The sequence below is a fragment of the Coffea arabica genome, chromosome 7c (assembly GCF_036785885.1).
Source record: "Coffea arabica cultivar ET-39 chromosome 7c, Coffea Arabica ET-39 HiFi, whole genome shotgun sequence".
NCBI classification, from domain to species: Eukaryota; Viridiplantae; Streptophyta; class Magnoliopsida; order Gentianales; family Rubiaceae; genus Coffea; species Coffea arabica.
In genome coordinates, this window is record NC_092322.1 from 36,400,205 (window position 1) to 36,419,703 (window position 19,499).

General features: G+C 35.3%; 1 protein-coding gene and 1 non-coding gene across 3 annotated transcripts; both read left to right on the plus strand.

Annotated features, from left to right (window-relative positions):
• The first annotated feature begins 812 nt into the window (after positions 1-812).
• LOC113698427 (putative disease resistance protein RGA4) lies at positions 813-9,041 on the plus strand. Of its 2 annotated transcripts, none has more exons than XM_072056753.1 (6): positions 813-3,985; positions 4,898-6,643; positions 7,939-8,006; positions 8,114-8,173; positions 8,334-8,518; positions 8,641-9,041. In XM_072056753.1, exon 1 carries the CDS (start codon positions 2,028-2,030, stop codon positions 3,954-3,956), a length of 1,929 nt encoding a protein of 642 aa, XP_071912854.1. In that variant the 5' UTR covers positions 813-2,027; the 3' UTR covers positions 3,957-3,985; positions 4,898-6,643; positions 7,939-8,006; positions 8,114-8,173; positions 8,334-8,518; positions 8,641-9,041. The 2 variants fall into 2 exon arrangements, with proteins under 2 accessions (XP_071912854.1, XP_071912855.1); XM_072056754.1 differs by having other exon boundaries at positions 8,334-8,466.
• Positions 9,042-15,198: 6,157 nt separating this feature from the next.
• Positions 15,199-15,299, plus strand: LOC140010811 (small nucleolar RNA Z122). The gene has a single exon (XR_011817973.1). It is a non-coding gene; the product is annotated as a small nucleolar RNA Z122 (small nucleolar RNA).
• Positions 15,300-19,499: the final 4,200 nt, after the last annotated feature.

Sequence of the window (19,499 nt, forward strand, 5' to 3'; positions counted from 1 at the left end):
GCGAAATCAAAAACAAAAAATGAACTCCCAGAATCTTGGCTGCACGGAGAGAGTGAAGGGAGAGTGAGACAGACACCAACGATGAAATTGAAGGAGTTTCAATGTATAGGCCTGCATTTGGAGGGGAATTTTGATTGTTTTCAGATTGAGTACAATGCGAGGTACTCAATCTCGCATTCTCCAAATGCAAGCTTATATTAAGCTCACATTCTGCAAATGCGAGCTTGCAAGCTCGCATTTGCAAGCTCGCATTTTCCAAATGCGATCTTGTTTTTTTTTTTTTCTAGAAACACTTACCTCGCATTTCACAAATGCGAGGTATCTAAACTCGCATTTCACAAATGCGAAGATCATAAGTCTGGAACCAACTTAAAAAATTACCCCCTTTGTAGAATAACTTTTTTTTTTCATCACAATTTAAGAATTTTCTCTTTGTTTGCTCTGAAGCGGTTTACAAATCTCCCACTTTAACGTAAAACTTGTCATAGTAACCTTAGATGTACCCTTCTGTTTGCTAATGCACCAAACCATTTTGTGACTCCTATACATGCGCAACATTAATTTGAATTATCTGTAATCGCTTAATTTGAATTATCTAAAAATTATTTTGGACCTTTCATTGTTCAGCACAGTTTCTTATCCTTCTTGGGTGGAATTTTCCACGTCCAGGGGCCCCCGGCATGTGGAATGTGGATCAAAAGTAGATGTAGAATCCCGGCAATGACTATATTTTATTTTCAACTGAAAATGCCAAGCAACTTCCGTTGCAAAAGCATCCGACCCAGTTTGTCAAAGAAGCGCTGCACCAAAAAATCCTCATAACTCTTGTCACTTCCGTTTGAGTCAAAGCAGTTCCTTGCTGCTTCTAACTACGGCTAAAACCTTCCACTGCAAAAGGGTATTCTTATCTGAAGACTGTACCCAAGGAACAAGAAGAATGGCTGATGCACTTATAGCTTCCACAATAGAGGTAGCATTGAAGAAGACACTTTCCCTTGCCAATGAAAGGATTGGCAAGTTATTCCGATTCAAGGAGGATTTGGAGACCCTCAAAGGATCTGTTGCTATGATCCAAGCTGTCTTGGCTGATGCAGAGGAAAAGCAAACGCATGACCAGGCCGTGTGACTGTGGCTCCAGAGGCTAGAAGTCGTGGCGTTTGATGCCGAGAATTTGTTGGACGAGCTGAATTATGAAGCTCTTCGTCGCCAACTCGTGGGCAAGGTGCGCTCCTTCATCCTGTCCTCTGACATTAATATTGTTTTCCGATGGAGAATGGCCTCTAAGATCAGTGACATCAACAAGAAGTTGTATAAGATCAATAAAGAAGTCAATGATTTTGGACTGATCAGATTCCAAAGGGCAAGTTTCCCCCCCTTTTACTACTGCTAAAGTCACACTAAACAGAGAGACGGATTCTATTGCTGGCCATTATGTTGTAGGAAGAGCTAAGGATGAAACAAGGCTGGTGGAGATCTTGCTAAGCTTGTCAGAAAATGCCGTTTCTGTAATTCCCATCCTTGGGATGGGCGGATTGGGAAAGACAACTTTAGCTCAATCTGTATACAAAAATAGTCAAGTTCATAGCCATTTTGAGAAAAAAATTTGGGTTTGTGTGTCCGACAACTTTGACGTGACCAGGCTTTTGAAAATGATTTTAGAATCACTCACTAGAAGAAATGTTGAAATGACCAGTAGGGATGTCATCGTCCACGAAATTCGAGAACAACTTGTGGGAAAATTTTTTTTCCTTGTTTTTGATGATGTCTGGACTGAAAATCTTACCTTGTGGGATGATTTTTTTCGTTCATTACTGGGGCTAAATGCAACTAATGGAAATTGGTGTGTTGTGACTACTCGTAAACAACAAACTGCATCCATTGTGGCCACACATGATCCTTATGTGCTAGGAAAGCTATCTGATGACGATTGTTGGTCTATCCTAACAAAGAAATTCCCAAACAATTGCATGTCATGAAAAAGGAAATTATAAAAAAAATGTGGTGGTCTACCACTGGCTGCAAGTGTAATGGGAGGTTTATTGCGCATGAAGAGAAAAGAGGAGTGGCAGTTGGTTTTGAAGAATAAGCTTTCAAATTTCAGTGGAGATGAAGATGGTGTCATGGAAATACTTAAATTGAGTTTTGATTGTTTACCATCTCCATCCATTAAGAAATGTTTTGCATATTGTTCTATATTTCCTAAGGATACTATGATGAAAGGAGATATGCTAATCGAACTTTGGATGGCAGAAGGTTTGCTCGAAGCAGATGTCGACAACCAAATGATGATGGAGGAAATTGGAATGAATTGTCTGAGAATTTTATTACAGAGTTCGTTGTTTGAAGAAACCAAAAGTTATCAGGAAACACATTATTATAAGATGCATGATCTAGTGCATGACCTCGCAGAGTCAATGTCAAAGTCTACTAAAGTTATTAACAATATTCGTTACCTTGCAGTAGATTTATCTGGTGGCAAAGAAGAAAGAGAAAAACTTTTGAAGAGGCTATCAACTTTGCTTCGTACATTGTTTGTAAAGGGTGACCTATCTGGTGATATGTTAATGAAGTTGAAGAACTTGTATGTTTTGAATTTGTCTCATGCAACAACTCAAGAGCTACCGATCACTATTGGCAAATTGACACATTTGCGATATGTTAACCTTTCGAGTTCTAGAATCCGTATTTTGCCAAACTCCCTTTGCAAGCTTTATAATTTGCAGACATTGGCACTAGATAGCATGTATGTCAAAGATCTTCCAAAGGGGATGTGCAATTTGATTAGCTTGAGACATCTATACTTTTACACCTTTGATGAAAAATTTCAAATGCCACTAGAGATGGGACGACTATCTTGCCTTCAGACACTAGAGTTCTTTAATGTGGGTCGAGAAAAGGGTCGACAAATTGAAGAGCTTGAATGCTTGAAAAACCTCAAAGGCAGTTTAAGTGTACGCAATCTTCAACTAGTAAAGGATAGGAAAGCAGCGGAGGAAGCAAATCTATTTGGAAAGGCATATCTATTTAGGCTGATACTTGTGTGGGCCTTGGCTTGGGATCGAGAAGGTGACAACTACAACTACGACAAAGATGTGTTAGATGGCCTTAGGCCTCATCCAAATTTGGAGGAGTTGGTAATTCAACGTTTTATGGGTGATCAATTTCCTCGATGGTCAATGGATTTGCCAATAACACTTCCCAAGTTAGCGCGTTTGGAGTTTTATTATTGCCACAGATGTAGAGAACTCCTTCCCTTGCAAAACTTTACGTTTCTTAAAGAGCTAGTGATTTGGTTTTGCCGTGGGTTAATGAGTCTACCCAGTGACATGCTACAGTCTTGTATCTCTCTCCAAAAGCTTCAGGTGGCTTATTGCGGCAAGCTTATCTCCTTTCCGCTTGATTTGCAACAAACACCTTCTCTTTTAGAGTTGGAATTATATGCGTGTCCCAAACTGAAAACAAGTATGACGCCCAAAGGATTTGGTTTCCTAACCAGCTTAAATCGCCTTGAAATTGGTCCCTTCTCAGATGATGATGACCATGAAAATTCTTCAATTTACAATGAATTTGATTGGTCTGGATTGATATTCTTCTCTTCTTTATCATCCATACTATGTGATCTAGAATTATTTGGGTTGCCACACATGGAGTCCCTACCACATCAGATCCAATACTTGACCACTCTCACGTCACTTTGGCTACATGACTTTGGAGGTATAAAAGCTCTGCCAGATTGGTTTAGAAACTTTGCTGCTCTTGAATACCTATGTTTATTTGGTTTCAAAGAGCTTCGACATTTACCCTCTGAGGATGCCATGAGAAGTCTCACCAAACTAAAAGTTCTACTGGTTTATGGTTCTCCTTTGTTAAAAGAAAGGTGCACTCTTGAGAGCAGCGGCCTCGATTCCCAGTGGTCCAAAATTTCTCATATTCAACTCCTATTAATAAGCGATTAACAATTCATCTTCAGATCAAATTCAATCATGTAAGATTGCTTGCTACCTACGCATAAGACATCTTTGCCTTCTCTTCACTTCCCACTCTAATCAACCTTCTCGATAAGTGTATTATACATTCTTTTAAGTAGTATTATGTGCTTATTTTTTGGTATAATTTAGGGTTTTTATGGTGTAACTTGCTCTCTAAGTCTCTAACTTTTGCAAGATTCATTTAGGAAGTTGAACGTGCAAATGTGGTTATATTGGTAGGATTTCAGGAGAATTATCAATATTGGATCGAGGCGAATTCATTTGAATTCATTAGTGCCTGATTAAATGATGATTTGGAATTAGAAGAGCATCAAATGCAAGTATTATTAGTTCATTGCATGAACAAACATTGGGACATCTTGCTTATGATCTTAGTGAATTGGATAGAAAGACACAAGAAAACGTAAGAAAAGAGAAAACACAGGCTCTGAATACACAAGTTGAGGTCACATATTCCAAGCCTGCTTATTCTCCCCTATTTTTTTGTAACTTATTTTGCAACTTGCCCTATTTTCACACTTCTTTTTTGCTCAATTCTAGCACAGAATTTAAGCTACACATGCTCAAGAAACTCTAGAAAAGTGCAAAAGAAACTTTATGTCATATTATTTAGCACTTTTTGACTCTCTTGAACACTATATATTTAAGAATCACTAAAGAGAGAAAGAAGAGAAGAGGAGGGACAAAAATTACTGCAAGGAGAAGACGTGACGTGCATTTAGCACTATATATGAAAGAATCATTTAGCACTTTTCCACAGTGATGCATGTGATGTGCAAGGAGAAGACTCGCCGACCTCTTGCTGCATTTTTTTTTTGCTCTCATATTTCTGTGTAGTTTTATTTTAACTCTTTTTATTGTACAAGTTTAACTTGAACTTCTCATCTTGCATTTGGGACTTGTGGCAGTTTTCATAGATGGTTGTAGATTCGTCGATGGCTCGTGATTCAAGATTGAGCTGGATCTCAGCCATTGAATTGGGGAGTAACTTGTTTTTACTTTTTCTTCTTTGCTTTTCCTACACATTGAGGAAAATGTGTATATTAAGTGTGGGGGAGGAAATGCTATTACGTAGGAGTCACTTTGGTGCTTATATGGTAAATGCTTGGATATGATATTAGAAATTTGTCTTGTGCTTAAAATTGTTGGTTTTTGGGTTTGCTGGCAAGGAGTTTCATCCAGTTTTAAAGAGAAACTCTGTCAAATTTTTTTCAAAATCTTGTCCTAATTTCAAAATTTGCCCCAAGTCTTTCACAAATTGTTCATTTAAATCCACAAGTGCATGAAGTTCATGTCCCTTTTGTTTTAAAATTCTCCTATACAAGTGAGATGATTTTAGTAATTGGACAATTCAATTCTCACTTGACTTGGAAACAATTATAATATGACTAGAATTATTGCATGTAAGAAAGTATATCTTGTAAAATAGAGAAAATTATGCCTACATTTTGCATAGTAAATGAAATCTCTCATCTTACTTATTTTTACAAGTAATTGATTTATATAGTTGCTAGAATATTTTTCTTCCAAATGTGACCTTATTGAGGGATTTTATGTTAAAAAAATTCAATAAATTCTTATATTGAGTAACCGAGAGTTTTATCTACAAATATCGACTTTTGCGTCAAAAGGTATTGGAATTGGGAGTAATAAGTGAAATTTTGAGTAACCAGAAATCTTCATCTAAAAATGTCAATCTTCATCAAAAGGTATTTTCACAATTTTAAGAGTAAATAAAAGAAAAAAGAAAGTGAATAGTTCCCTCTTAAGGTTTGTGAAGCTAAACATCTCATTTAGAAGGAAGAAAATCTCCAAGGTAACTATATATGTTAGTTATTTGTGAAATTAGGTAAGATAGAGAGATTAAATTTGTTTGGTTGAATTTTGGGTGTAATTATCTCTCTTTTACATGATATGATGAGTATTACAGGTAATAGGAAAAAATTGCATAATCAAAGCTTGCCAAAGGTAAGAGAGATTGAGTTTCAAGTTCACTTGACTCATTTCACTTCTTAAATTATTGCTGGTTTGTATTTTTTTTATTGCTCGAGAACAAGTAATGATTTAAGTGTGGAAAAATTATATGAAAAAAACTAAAAAGTTCCCGTGGTTATTCTTCACAATTTTCTCTTCTTCATTTTTCTCATCCTATTTATTATCTTTCAAAGCTGCGGCATTAACATTTCTTGTCAAGTGCAAAATACCGTGCTTCTCATTTACTCCTAACAACATAATACTCTTGTAACCATCGATTAACATGAAACCAAGCACCTATCCTGTTCTGTGCTTTGATGTATTACTATAACTCTGTTAATATTCTGTTCCACACTTTGTTTTTGTAGGATTGACAGAACAATAGCTTCACGATATTATCTAAATTGTTTTGTTAGATCTCTTGTTTACTACATAATGTCTGGGCTTGAATTTTCTATTTTGCAGTGATCTTAGGCTCAAGGTTTAAGTGGAAATCTCCATTGGCCATTAATTACTCATTGAATTGCAAGGCCAGTAGCTTGGACAAAAATATTTATGATGGCAATTTTTCTTTCGTCGGAGCCTTATATAGCTTGGTGCCTTATATAGCCAACACTTGATATCCTTGTTGTCGGAGCTTGCACATTGTCTATCTGCCTTTTCAGTCACGAGGTCCAGCAGTAAGAATTTACCTGCTATATTACTATAAATTTGCTTAATTTTTTCCCTGGCTTTTTGTCTTTGAAACTAGTTGTACCTCAATTGCAGAAAGTTTTCTGTCTCTGTTTTGATTGCTCAATGACTGTCAGCTGGCCTGTACAATCTACTGGGAAAAAATTTCTTGCCCCAGCTTATCAGATGTTTTTGAAGAGCCATCATTACCAGGACTTTCTGATGATCTTTATTGGCAGTTTGATGCCTATTACTTGAGAAATAGATTGACCATTAAGAGGTTTTGCAAACTTTCGAGTGTTATCGCAAGGTTAGCATATCTAAGTCAAAAAAATATACATACATTGTATCGAGTCCTAGTACCTGCTCATTATCTTTAGGGTAAAAGTGGCAAAAGAAACTCACTTTTGTAAGATTCCCATCACAAGAAAATGTAATAGAACTTCCTGTTCTTTCATAGTTATAATGCAGGAACAAGCTTTCTCGAGATTTTAAATATGAGGGCTTTCATCAAACTTAGGCATACACACCACCATTTACTGTGAAAATTTTATTTTCTTATTGATTTGTTTAAAAAAAGGAAAAAGATAATGCATTATATTCATGGAGTAAATCCTCAAATGAATGTATGTCAAAGCAAAAAAAATTGTGAACTAGCAACCGCAGACAAAGATTTTAGACTTTTTAATTTATAGCTTCTTTTGTTTCTATAGGAGAACTTACTCTAATGAAACTTTTATGAAGATTTCTATTTGTTACCTTTTGTGAGGTGATATAGATGGTAACTAAAATGATTAAGTTGCAAAGTTTAGGAGGATCTGCTTCCAAGGATGTTGTCTAGCAGTGCAATAGCTGGAATTTGAGAGGATTCCATTGTGCACCTTTAGACCAGCAATTCTTGCCGCGCTCCTTTCTTCAATGCTTCCCAAGATGATTTTTGTGGTCTCTTGCTTAGATGAACATAGGTTAGAATTGTGAAGCTTCTTCAGCACCGTATATATTGCCGGAACTCAATAATTTGTTGCCTGCACGTCCTACAAATAGCCCATCGACATATAATAACAACTAGCGGTCTAGTTTTGTTGATTTTCCATATTTGCTTCTGTGGATTGTAAGATATTATTGCTAAAGTCAGCCCACTCTCTTTAAACTTGTGATTCTAAGGGGATGAAATGGTTTCTCTGTAACTTTTACCTCTCAAAAATGCATTTAGATACTTCTCTGAACCATTTGATTAGTAATAGCTCTGGGTCTCAAAATAATGGTTTTTTTGACTCACTTTTTCTCGGTTATGATTTTCTAGCCATGAAGACAATGGTCAATCAAGGGGCTTTCGCATCATCGCTTTGGTGTTTTGGTTCAAAATTTCTGGTAATTTAAGATACGCTTCTCTTCTTTCACTACTCAATTTGGACTTTTAATCGCTTTGATTTTTAATATGCTACATGTAAAACAAAAGAAATCTTGTCATTGTGAAGATATTGCCGAGGTAGCCGAGGACGATGTACTGTTCATGCAATGAAGTTGCACAAAACTTGGTACTTTTTTTTTTTTTTTTTCAGAAACGATAGAAATTTTATTTCTTATAATAAGGAAGTAACACTGAGGACTAGGCCACTGAGGAGCTTTGAGTTCCTCATCAAAGTATATGCATAGCTAATCTACTCAGTTTTGCACTGAGTCTGTTCATTTCAACAGGCACAAAACTTGGTACTTGGTGGAGTATCTTCCAACATGGTCAAGTTTAAGCAGGATGTTCTGAAGCATTTCAGAAGTTAGTCAAGTCTGCTTGTTGCAACATGCTGCTCTTAGTGAATCCACCCAGATAAAGGTTATTAAGCTCCCCCTGCCTTTTGTGATTGTGGGTTGCTATTTTTTTTATGGTAAGTTTATTCTTTTGGCGGTCCGGTTGGAATGACCAAAAACTTGCGATGATATAAAAATTTCCATTAGCTTTATTCTTTGCTATATGCGGTCTAGACTTTTGAGTTTTTGTGCTTTGCAGTGATATTAGGACCAAAACTGAAGGGGGAACCTCGCTGATGGATCTTACATACTGTGCTTACTTTTTGAAAGTCCTACGATTCCTTGCTGAACAAGATCCTGCTTCAGTTGGATAGTAACATCTAGCATGCATTCTCTTTTGCTCTGTGCCTCAGATGACCAAAGGCTGAGATTCTCACTGTGGTTATGGTGACTTTGAACTGTCCAAATGATTCAGCAATTTGTAGTCACAATAACGAGGGGCTGATTTACTTGTAACTCAATTAGCTATCTCTGGCATAGTGCTCGTCGTTAGAAGTTAGAACTAGCTGGTGTTTTGGCTGCAGTTATATGTGGATTCTGTTGTGACTTAAATGGCCCTTCATTTTCTGAGTTAAATTGCGCAACGGATCTTCAGTCCCACACTCTATGTCACTCTCTATCACATTTTTTATTATATTGCTATTTCTCCTTCATAAACATCATGTTTTAATTCTTTTTTGTTTCCTTAAGATCCAATAACTATTAATTCAGTAAAAAATAAATATAACGGTTTCAAAAAAGTAATATATAATAGAAAATTTAAAAATACAGCAGAAAATTCATAAAAAATCTCATTTTTATGCATTTTGATTTTTTAAATTTGTTAAATTTTGTGTATTACAAATAAATATAACAGTTTAAAAAAAGTAATATATAATAGAAAATTTATAAATACAGCAGAAAATTCATAAAAAATCTCATTTTTATGCATTTTGATTTTTTGAATTTGTTAAATTTCGTGTATTACTGAATTAATAGTTATTGGATCTTAAAGAAACAAAAAAGAATTAAAACATGATGTTTATGAAGGAGAAATAGCAATATAATAAAAAGTGGGACAGAGAGTGACATAGGGTGTGAGACAGAAGATCCGCTGCGCATAAATTGCTTTGCATGTGCCACGAATTGCCCATCATTATTTTCAAGTTTATGAGTTGTGATGACTTACTTTGCGATTGGAACCAAACTACTATGATTTTTATAGGAATCGTAAATAAGACTTAGTACTTGCTTGCACAGATTTTGGTCTGTTGTGAGATTGACAGTACAAAAGTATGGTTAAATTATCTAAACTTTGTCATCAGCTTTCTTCTTCACCACATATTGCCTCAGTTTGAGTTTTCTGTTTTACAGTGATCTCAGTGTTAATGATCAACTGGACTCTACAATTGATCTTACTTACCGACAGAAATACACAGCTTGTAACTTCTGAAAACTCTGTTGAATCAATCCTGTTTCAACTGAACAGAAATGTTTAGGATGGCCGCTACAGGCACACTTTTTTTCCTCCTTAGTGTCTAAAACCTTTGCAGGAGCTTGTGCACTATCAGCCAACCTTTTGGTAAGATGATTTAGTTGCAAAAGTTCAGCCTTTTCCTACACAGCAGCCATAGAATAAAAGAGAACTTGGTGATTTGTCCCTTGTCCCAATACCTGGGCACTTCAGGTGGTGCAAGCCTAAGAATTGTAAAGCAGACTTGACATTATACACACCTGAGTTGCTGGGTGCCCATACAGTGACATCTCTCTCCTTTGGATTAAGGGCTGGTTCACCAGAAGTGAGCTGTCGAAGCCTTCTAACTTCCATATTAGACTTCCCCCCACTAGGCCATTTCCAAGCACCGTCACAGAAACATTTTGCCGCAGGATCAGACTTCGATAGATTGAAGTGCAGATACAATGGCCCTATAGGGTGCCATCGATCACACCAAAAGTTGGTTTCCTGTCCATTTCCAATCACCTCGTTAATGAAGCCTTGACCTATAGTTCTCAATTTTAACAGTTTGGATTGGCTCTGCTCTCCAGTCTTCATTATCTTCTCTGTTAACTTAATGAAACTAAAGTCAAGTTCCTGGTTGAATCACAATGATAAACTCACTTTGGTATCGCATTAATCAGAGCTTGTCACACCTTATTTTGCACAAAATTTACTTGGGTTGCCATTTTGCAAGAACTTTTAAGAATTATATTATCTGATGCTTATTAAGTGTATGTCGCAGTCCAGCTCCCTTCATCATATTTCTGCTACTTATGCTAGTTGGTTCTATGGGTTGAAATGGTTGCCATTTTCTATCCAATTTCACCGCATTACATGTAGTTGGTAGTGTATTCATTTCTTTCAGATTGCCATCTAATTCATCTTTCATGCGTATTGGGATTAGCAATTCTTGGCATTCAATTTTTGTTATTCGACTTCTTCAGGACCAGCCGCCATATGTATAGCTGGAATTGCCAATGTGTAATGGCATCTTGGAGGGAGAGTTCAGTTTTATTGCTGATTTGCTAACAAAGGAAAATAATGACTTTTATGTAAAAGAAATGAAGCTTTGCACCATAGTATGTCTGAGCACAGAAAATCGCTTTGAGATTTAAGCAATGGAATCATTTCTTCTTCTTTCAGATTTTCCAGGATCCGATTTTGCATTTCACTGGGTGAACACCAATGGCTATCTACTTTTCTTGGTTTACTGGGGCTTGGGCCAGAATCAAATTGATAGACCGTTTTTATTGCCAGTCGGCCTGAATTGGCAGTTGGGCTTCTTTGACAAATATGCTCATGTGTCCTTCGGCCAAGAAATCGCAGAAGTTGGAGTGGGTTTGGGGCGGGCGTAGGGGTGGCGAGGTATCGGGGCGGGGGCAGGGGAGCTTTTTGGACAAGGGGTGAGGTATGGAGAGGGCTTCCCCGCCTCAAATCCACCCCGTTATAATCATTTAGAAGGCCTAACAATTATTTGTTAATTTAAAATAACAAGCCTGATTATTGAGCCAAAAAGCAAAACATAACTTAGTTTTTGGCTAATGAAAATACTCAATGTAAAATTGTCGAGTCAATTAATTTCATATATACAATCCAAATAAGGTTTTTCGCCCCCAACTCTTGAGAAAACCAAAGAAAATAAGATGTCTATTTTAATTCGAGTTCTTGAGGACCAATAATTAAGACCAAAGTATATTTCAAGTTCATTTTCCAAGGATAAACTAATGAAATTAATGTTTCCAAAGAGAAATTATAGTTCTCATTTTGCTTTTAACAATTTCAACTTGGAAATTAATAATTGTCCTTCGCGAATGCAACAATCATTGAGATATTGTCCACAATCAAAAAAGTTGAAGGCCCCAGTATTCAATCAGAAAACAACCATGGTTGAAAAAGTTAAAGTGAAAATGCCAATGCAAAAGCACCCAAATTTGTAAGGTTTGTGACATATAAATGTCAAAAATATTAAGTTAATATGACTTACCAATTAGATAAAAGTTGCCAAAACAACAACTTCATGTAATTCTCGTTTTTCTTGTTATAATTTCATTGTTGTGGACATATCTTAGGTGGAACAACCATTCATATATTTTCCAACAACCAAAAAAAAAAAAATGATGAAGGCCCAAGCAAAAACAATGATTGAAAAGCATCTAAAGTTACAATAATTGAGAAGTGAAAATGCAAATGCAAAGGCATCTAAAGTTTGTCGAGGAAGCGTTCCATTTCTATGCAGACTAATTATCAATGCTCTTAACCACTTATTCTAGTCTACATAAGTTTACCAGTGCCTGACTGCAAAAAACCTTCCTTTATTAAAAAAATAAAAAATAACAATCTTGATTTGATGACTCTGGTCGTGGAAGAAGAAATGGCTGAGACTTGTATTGTTATGGAAAAACCACGCCTTTCTTCTTAGGAACTTCAATAATCCATACTTTAAAAACCAGCATTTCTTCTGAAAAACCTTCAGTAATCGTGTGAATTAATTCAATCTCCACATTCTGAAGTCTTCATTCGGGTTTAGACAATCTCCTATGATCATGACACCATTTAAACTCGTGCTCATTTTACAAGCAAAATATTTAGTGGTGAAAATTAGGTTCATTTCTTTCAAGGGTAAGGTACCAAATTAAGCAAAACAAAGGCCTGTTTCTCTTTTGAGTCAGTAAATTATATCTTGCATTTGCACCGCTTAAATCTTGTACGTGGAAAAGTTGTTATGCTCCAATCTAAAACAAATAGGCATACAACTTGGGAAAGCAATAGTTATATGGTTACAAAAACCAAAAAAAAAACCCTCTTGGAGTTATAGTAATAATCAATATGATATAATGCTCCAATCTAAAACGGTCCATTTGATTTCTTCATTACTTTCCATTTCATCACCGGTTTACCATTCCTACAACTCCTCGGGCAACCATTATTGAAATGAGAAAATGGGGCAATAAATCGGCGGTATTAATTATTAACTGAGCCATTCATGCTCCATAAAAGGGCATAAATCAAGATTCTATGAAGAGTAAAGCTAAAAAAAAAATACTTTGAATCGCATAAGAAAAAAGGCCGTATCATGATCATGATAAAGGGCGAATATTGTGAGATTGGAATTCGAAATTGGTTCTACTGGTGAAGCAAAGGAAAGTTTGAATTTGGAACTTCGACTTGCATGTGCTTGAGAACGCAATTGGAGAATCTTAAATTATTAATTTTAGCTTCGCCTGAGATTTCCTATGCAAATATATGAATTTGGAGCTTCCTAACTGACTGACAATACCATACCAAACCAAGGAAACCCAATTAAACCAAAAAATATTCAACAAACAATATCCTCAACAGGGTAGTCTTCTGAAGCCCTCACCAGAAATGACCCCAAAAAAAAATGTAAATCTTAGTTTCAATATCAATAAGAAGATTATACATCTCCCAATCACTTAAGCATGAATACATTTGCACTATTATTGAAGTGTAAAATTCTTACTTTTGTGTATACCCATTCAAGAAAATTTCCTTCAATTTTGCTTTAAAAGTCTTCCCATAATGCTGTCATACAATTTAATAGATGTTTGATCCATTCTCGCATCATTATAGTTAGGTTCATAGAAGTTTAGAATCATGAATATTTCCTAACACAAATTTGTTTTGCATTTCTTTTTTGAGATAAAACCAGCTTTCTTGTTTTTGAGATTTCTTGTTTAATTTACTTTTCTCTTTTACAAATTAACATTTATGTAGTGTCTTCCTAATCCAATTCTGTTTCATAAGAAAATTCAATACAATAAGTTTCTCTATTTAATATAAAATAGAGAAAAGGATTTGAAGTAATAGTACAGCCTTGATATGAGTTGTTAAATTCCTTTAAGTTTGATGTGCTTGAAAACTTCCAAATATAAATATGTTCTCATTTTGTTTCTCAAGAACTAGAAAATGGGCAGAACAAAGTAGCCAAAGTAGATTGTCATCTTCCTTTTATTTATTATTATTATTATTATTTGGGTTAAATCTAAAGAAGACTCACAATCCGAATATTACATGAGTTGAATATAAAATTCACATTTATTAATCTAAAACTTATAGCTCGAAGACCAAAAATATTATAAATTAAATGACCTAAACTCAAACTCATAAAAATCTGACTCATTAGACCCGATAGCCCTAGTTTCTCGTGTCTTTTGGTTGAGACCACTGTTCCAACAACCCTCTTAGATTTTTTCCGCAACTGAAGGTCCCAACAATCAGAAACTGATGTAGGCCTCACCAAAACATTGAATTAAGAAAGGTCAAGTCAAAATCCCAACCAACTTCCATGGCAATTAATAGAATAGCATCCAAGTTTCATGGCAACTTTCATGCCCACTGGCGGGTCCATGAAAATAAATGAAATGTACGAGACCGAACAAGACTTAAGGTGATGCCACTAGGCCCTTGGGTTGATGGTCACTCACAAGATAAGTCTTGGTGACGTGGAAGGTCACAAGTTCAATCTTTGCCTCCCACCAATTTGTCACTATATGTGGCAGTTTTAATTGGTCATTTTCGATAAAGTCTCTACTCATATCGAATCCTCCTCCCCCTCCCTCGTTGCGATAAAAAAAAAAAAAAAAAGATCGTCAGACAAATATTTTCATGCAAAGATCTCCACTAAAATAATTGGGTATTCGTATCTTCAGAAAATTTTCTTGTGTCTGTTAAAATTAGGAATTTCGTCATTCTCATCCCTAAACTTTTACACTAAAATTAATTTTCGTCCTTTATGATTTTTTTTAGCCAATTTAGTCCTTCGACTATTTTGAAGTCTCCAATGTAGGACTTTTGCGGCGGCGACATCACATTTTATATATTCTGTACAACTGGTGATGGGTATATCTGTTATTTTAAATTAAATTCTTTAATTTAAACTGACTTCTTCTTCTCCGATGGAAATCTCATCCCATTCACCAGAAATTCGCACACACTCAAATCATAAAACAAAATTCGCAAGAAAAAAAACAAAAAATCAAGAGCTGAGTAATATCGTACATCTACTTATTAGTGCTACTGACAATTGGGTTTGTAGGGGAAGGGCACTGAAGAACCAGAGTGTTAGCGGCCAAGTTTTCAGAAACAAGACCAACTCATGGAGATCGAATTTCCACGCATTTTCTCTTTCCGCCCCCCGTTTTTGGTGGGTGGGGGGGTGCGCTTCTCGCTTCTGCTTGAACAGCTAATCTGGGATTTAAGTTTTACAGTGTTTGTTTCTCTTTAACTTCATATTAATGTTGCATTGAAATAATTGGGCGGTTTGGGAAATGATGAGACTGTTAAACCATGTTTGTTCAGAGACTCTATTAGATTATCTAGGCTGTGCTGAACAATCTTTTGCACATCAGTCTGATTCCAATATTTTGACTACTATTAAGGGAAAACAAATCAATTACTTCAACTTCCATTTGTTTTTTTCTAAAAAAAATAGGGGTTTTATCTTATTTTTTCTCTTTCTCCAATTTCCGTGGAAAATTTGCCATCTAGGCGTGCATGTTTTAGTAGTTACCCGTCTTGTTTCTTTTAGTTTCCCAGTTTTTTTGATAGTACCTTTTGCCAGTTCACTACACCTAGAAATGATTGGGTTGGAGTAGATTCTGTAATTGGTAGTCATACAGGGGTGAGAAGTATTAAGCCTCATTTTGATGATAACTATCATTCTGACGTAAAGTAGAAAGTCTTCAATTTTCTCAGCGTGGACTGAAGAATATATATACATATGTGTGTGTGAATTGAGAGTTTGTGCGAATTTCTGGTGAATGGGATGAGATTTCCATTGGAGAAGAAAAACTATAGTCAAAGGCCGTTTAAATTAAAGACTTTAATTTAAAATAACAGATATATCCATCACCGATTGTACAGAATATGTAAAATGTGACGTCATTGCCGTAAAAGTCCTACATTGGAGACTTCAAAACAGTCGAAGGACTCAATTGACTAAAAAAAATTCATAAAGGACAAAATTAGTTTTAGTGTAAAAATTTAGGGACGAAAATGATGAAATTCCCGTTAAAATTCTTTTAGAATACATCTTCTTAAATTCTTTTAGAAAATTCTTGTGTCACTCCACTACCGGAAAAACAAAAAGAAGAAAAAAAAAAAGTCTGCCCAATTTAATAGCTAGCTCACGGTGTACTGTTCTGTCATTTCCCTCCCTTCTTCCAACGGCCCACGACCCTACTGCTAATACTAATAGTGTGCATGGACTAGCCAATACTTTGTAATTATTTCTCTGCTTCACCAAACCCTCCTCGTAATTTTCTAATAGTTCATGAAATAAAGAAAATTTAATGAAAAATTTATAAAGAAAAAAGAAAAAATTATATCCCTTTTCGTTTCTTACGACTTTGTCTCTGCTCAATGCTACTGGAGTAGTCCACGTCTTCATTTTCCCTTGCCTCACACTCACAGGGCACCTCGCCTTCTGTTTATTATTTCTTCAACAATTCAATAGACGTATGTGTTCTTGCTTTTCTTTGTTTATTGGTGCTGGTGAGGATGATGCTGTCCTTACATAAACTGGATAAACCTTTTATCGAAAATCACCTAAAATACGTTGGCTGAGAATTCTGGTTAAGGGCAAAAAAAAAAAAAAATTAGCCTTATTTGGATTTCCATTTTTTTCAAAAAACTTTTACATTTTTTATGAACACATTTTTTAAATCATCTTTTACTTCACGTATATTAAATTACTATAATATATTACAAAAATTCCAGAAAATAGCAATTCAAAAGGGCTTGAAATGCACCAAATTCTAAGATGACCACCATATTGTAATCGAATAAAGAAGGCCTTTCATGCATGGTTCGGTGAGAGTTTTCGATACCCATACTGTCTAGTGTATCTTGATTTTTCATCAAAGCCGCGAAATGTTTAACACCTCAAGCTCTAACTTCTCACTAAATTAAGTGTGTCATGCGGAATTCAGATTAGGGGTATGACAAATGTTATAAATGGTGTAACATTTTTTGAACGGGATATAACTCCATGTGAACTATTTGTAAAACTTCACGGCAAAGACGTAATTATTATTCATGGGATCTCACATGAATATCTATTATAAAGATGTATAAATAGTTCACCTAGAGTCATAAAATATTCAAAAAATATTACTCGGGAAGGTTCATCAATACCCGGCCCCCATGGAATTCAGGCTCCTATAAATGAAATGTACGGACTTGATGGACCACAAAGTTTTCACCCAAAACGTGTGAACTTGCAAGGACTTCCTCTCTGATTTAGATATTGCAGTGACATCTGCAAATTATGGAGTAAGTTCTTAGAATACTACTGTTAAAAAACTAAAAAAAAACATCAAAATGAGAAAAAAATGGTTATTTTCTTTATTTAGGGATGTCGATTTTGGCACAATTGGCACCATGCATACATGCAGCATCCAAACCCTTTTTTGGTAATTTTAAATTTGTTTTGGAAATGTTAATTTTTTTTTTAAAATTGAAAACTAAACGCAGCTCCCTATTGTGCAAAAGAGCACCTCTGTGACGCACCAAAAAAAGAAGAAAAAACAAAAAAAAAGCCCCTTTGCTCTTTTGCAAAATATGGGGTTTGCATTTGCCCATAACGTAATACATGAGGCTCATTTATTGAAAAAGGAATTTTAAAAATAGGGACACATGCGGTCCTTTGTCTGTGAAAAAATTTAACACGTCGCACCGCCTTGTGAACTCTGCTCCATGAGGTCTCTTTTCTTTCTTCTAGTAACGCACCCATTTCTTCATATGGAGCTAGGGATGTACTCGAACCAAGTCGAGCTTGAGTACTGCTATATTCGAGCTCTATTTGGCCTATAATAACTATGCTCGAGTTCGGTTCGAACTTGATTGAGTCGGAAAATCTCAACTCGAATTTAACTCAAGAAGATCCTTAAAAGCTCGAGACTCGACTTGATAAGGCTCGATGATTGGGTCAAACCTTATCGAGTCGAGTAATCAAGCTTTTTGACTTGGCACCCAGCTTATAAATTCAGTATAAATTATGCCCATAACAGTCATTTTATAATTATAATACATATATATTATTTAAATTATACTACTCGACGAATAGCTCATCGAGCCACGAGCAGCAAAATCCTGACTCAAACTCGATTTGAATGTATATTCGAGTAACTCGAGACTCAACTCGAACTCGATTTGACTAAGTTCAAGCCAAGTCATTGTAGCTCGCGAGTAGTTCGGCTCGCGTACATCCCTACTCAAAGTATTGCATCCAATGATTGGAACAAATAATTGCAGTATGGCAGTTTTTTAAACTCGAGACTCAACTCGAACTCGATTTGACTAAGTTCAAGCCAAGTCATTGTAGCTCGCGAGTAGTTCGGCTCGCGTACATCCCTACTCAAAGTATTGCATCCAATGATTGGAACAAATAATTGCAGTATGGCAGTTTTTTTTTTAAAAAACTGCCAATTATATCTGGCGGGTGGGGTTATATACCCATTTTATTAATAAAATCATCGAAAAAGTTACAAAGAAAGGAAGGGGATATTAGACCTTACCTCCAAATAGAAAATTGAAAAGTACAAATATTTTGCCTATCTAATGGTAATAAGGCAGCAGTAATATGCGACAATATGACATTATTCATTCGTAATCAATCGCTCCACTTTCTTGATCAATTTGGTTGCCTTCCTTTCTTTGTTGTGATTGCTAAGGAGTGCCCGTGCATCGTGCTGATGTTTGGTGCTGATGTTTGGTGCATGTGATTAAAGAGAATTTTTTATTGGATAAATAATTGTATATTCCGAAAAGAAATAGTCATCAAATATGATAAAACTAATAATAGTACATTATAATTGCAGCATACACTTGTACGTTTTACTTTATCAATGCTTTTATAATTTTACCATTCTTAAAAAGCCCCTACAGATGCTAGTTGAAAATCGCCAAGAGCAAATATAAATTGTTTCAAACAAAGAAATATCCTCTAACGGCTAATTATAGCAACATTTTAATTGCATAACATGTTAATATATCTTTGTGTTAATTGTACAACAAAAATCACACTTTAATTAAATATGTCAATAATATCATTTCAGTAATTATATCAACACATAAGTTTATATGAATTGTACTCGATGCAAAAATGGTTGCAAAATCATTTCATATTCCAGAGATACTTGAATGCTATGTTTTCAGAACCGGACCGGGTATCGACTCGGTAAAACTCAGGGGTCAGGGGTCAATGGATTCAACCGGATTCGGGTTCGATAGAGATTGAACCGGATGACGTCATAAATAAAAATTATTTAAAAATTAAAATATTATATGTAAAATACCTAATAACATGTTAATATTAATAAAGGTATATTCATATATATTTGATGTTTTAAATATATTTAACAAGAAAATACAAAGAAATTAGAACAATCAAGTGACAATTTATATTATTTAATGAGCATTAGCAAGTTTAGAATTAAAATTATGGACGTAATTGAAAAATAATACCAAACTTTAAGAAAATATTGATAAAGTATGAAATATTTGAGGTATATTAATAATTTTTAACAATCTACGGGTCAAAACATAATATTGAAAAAGTT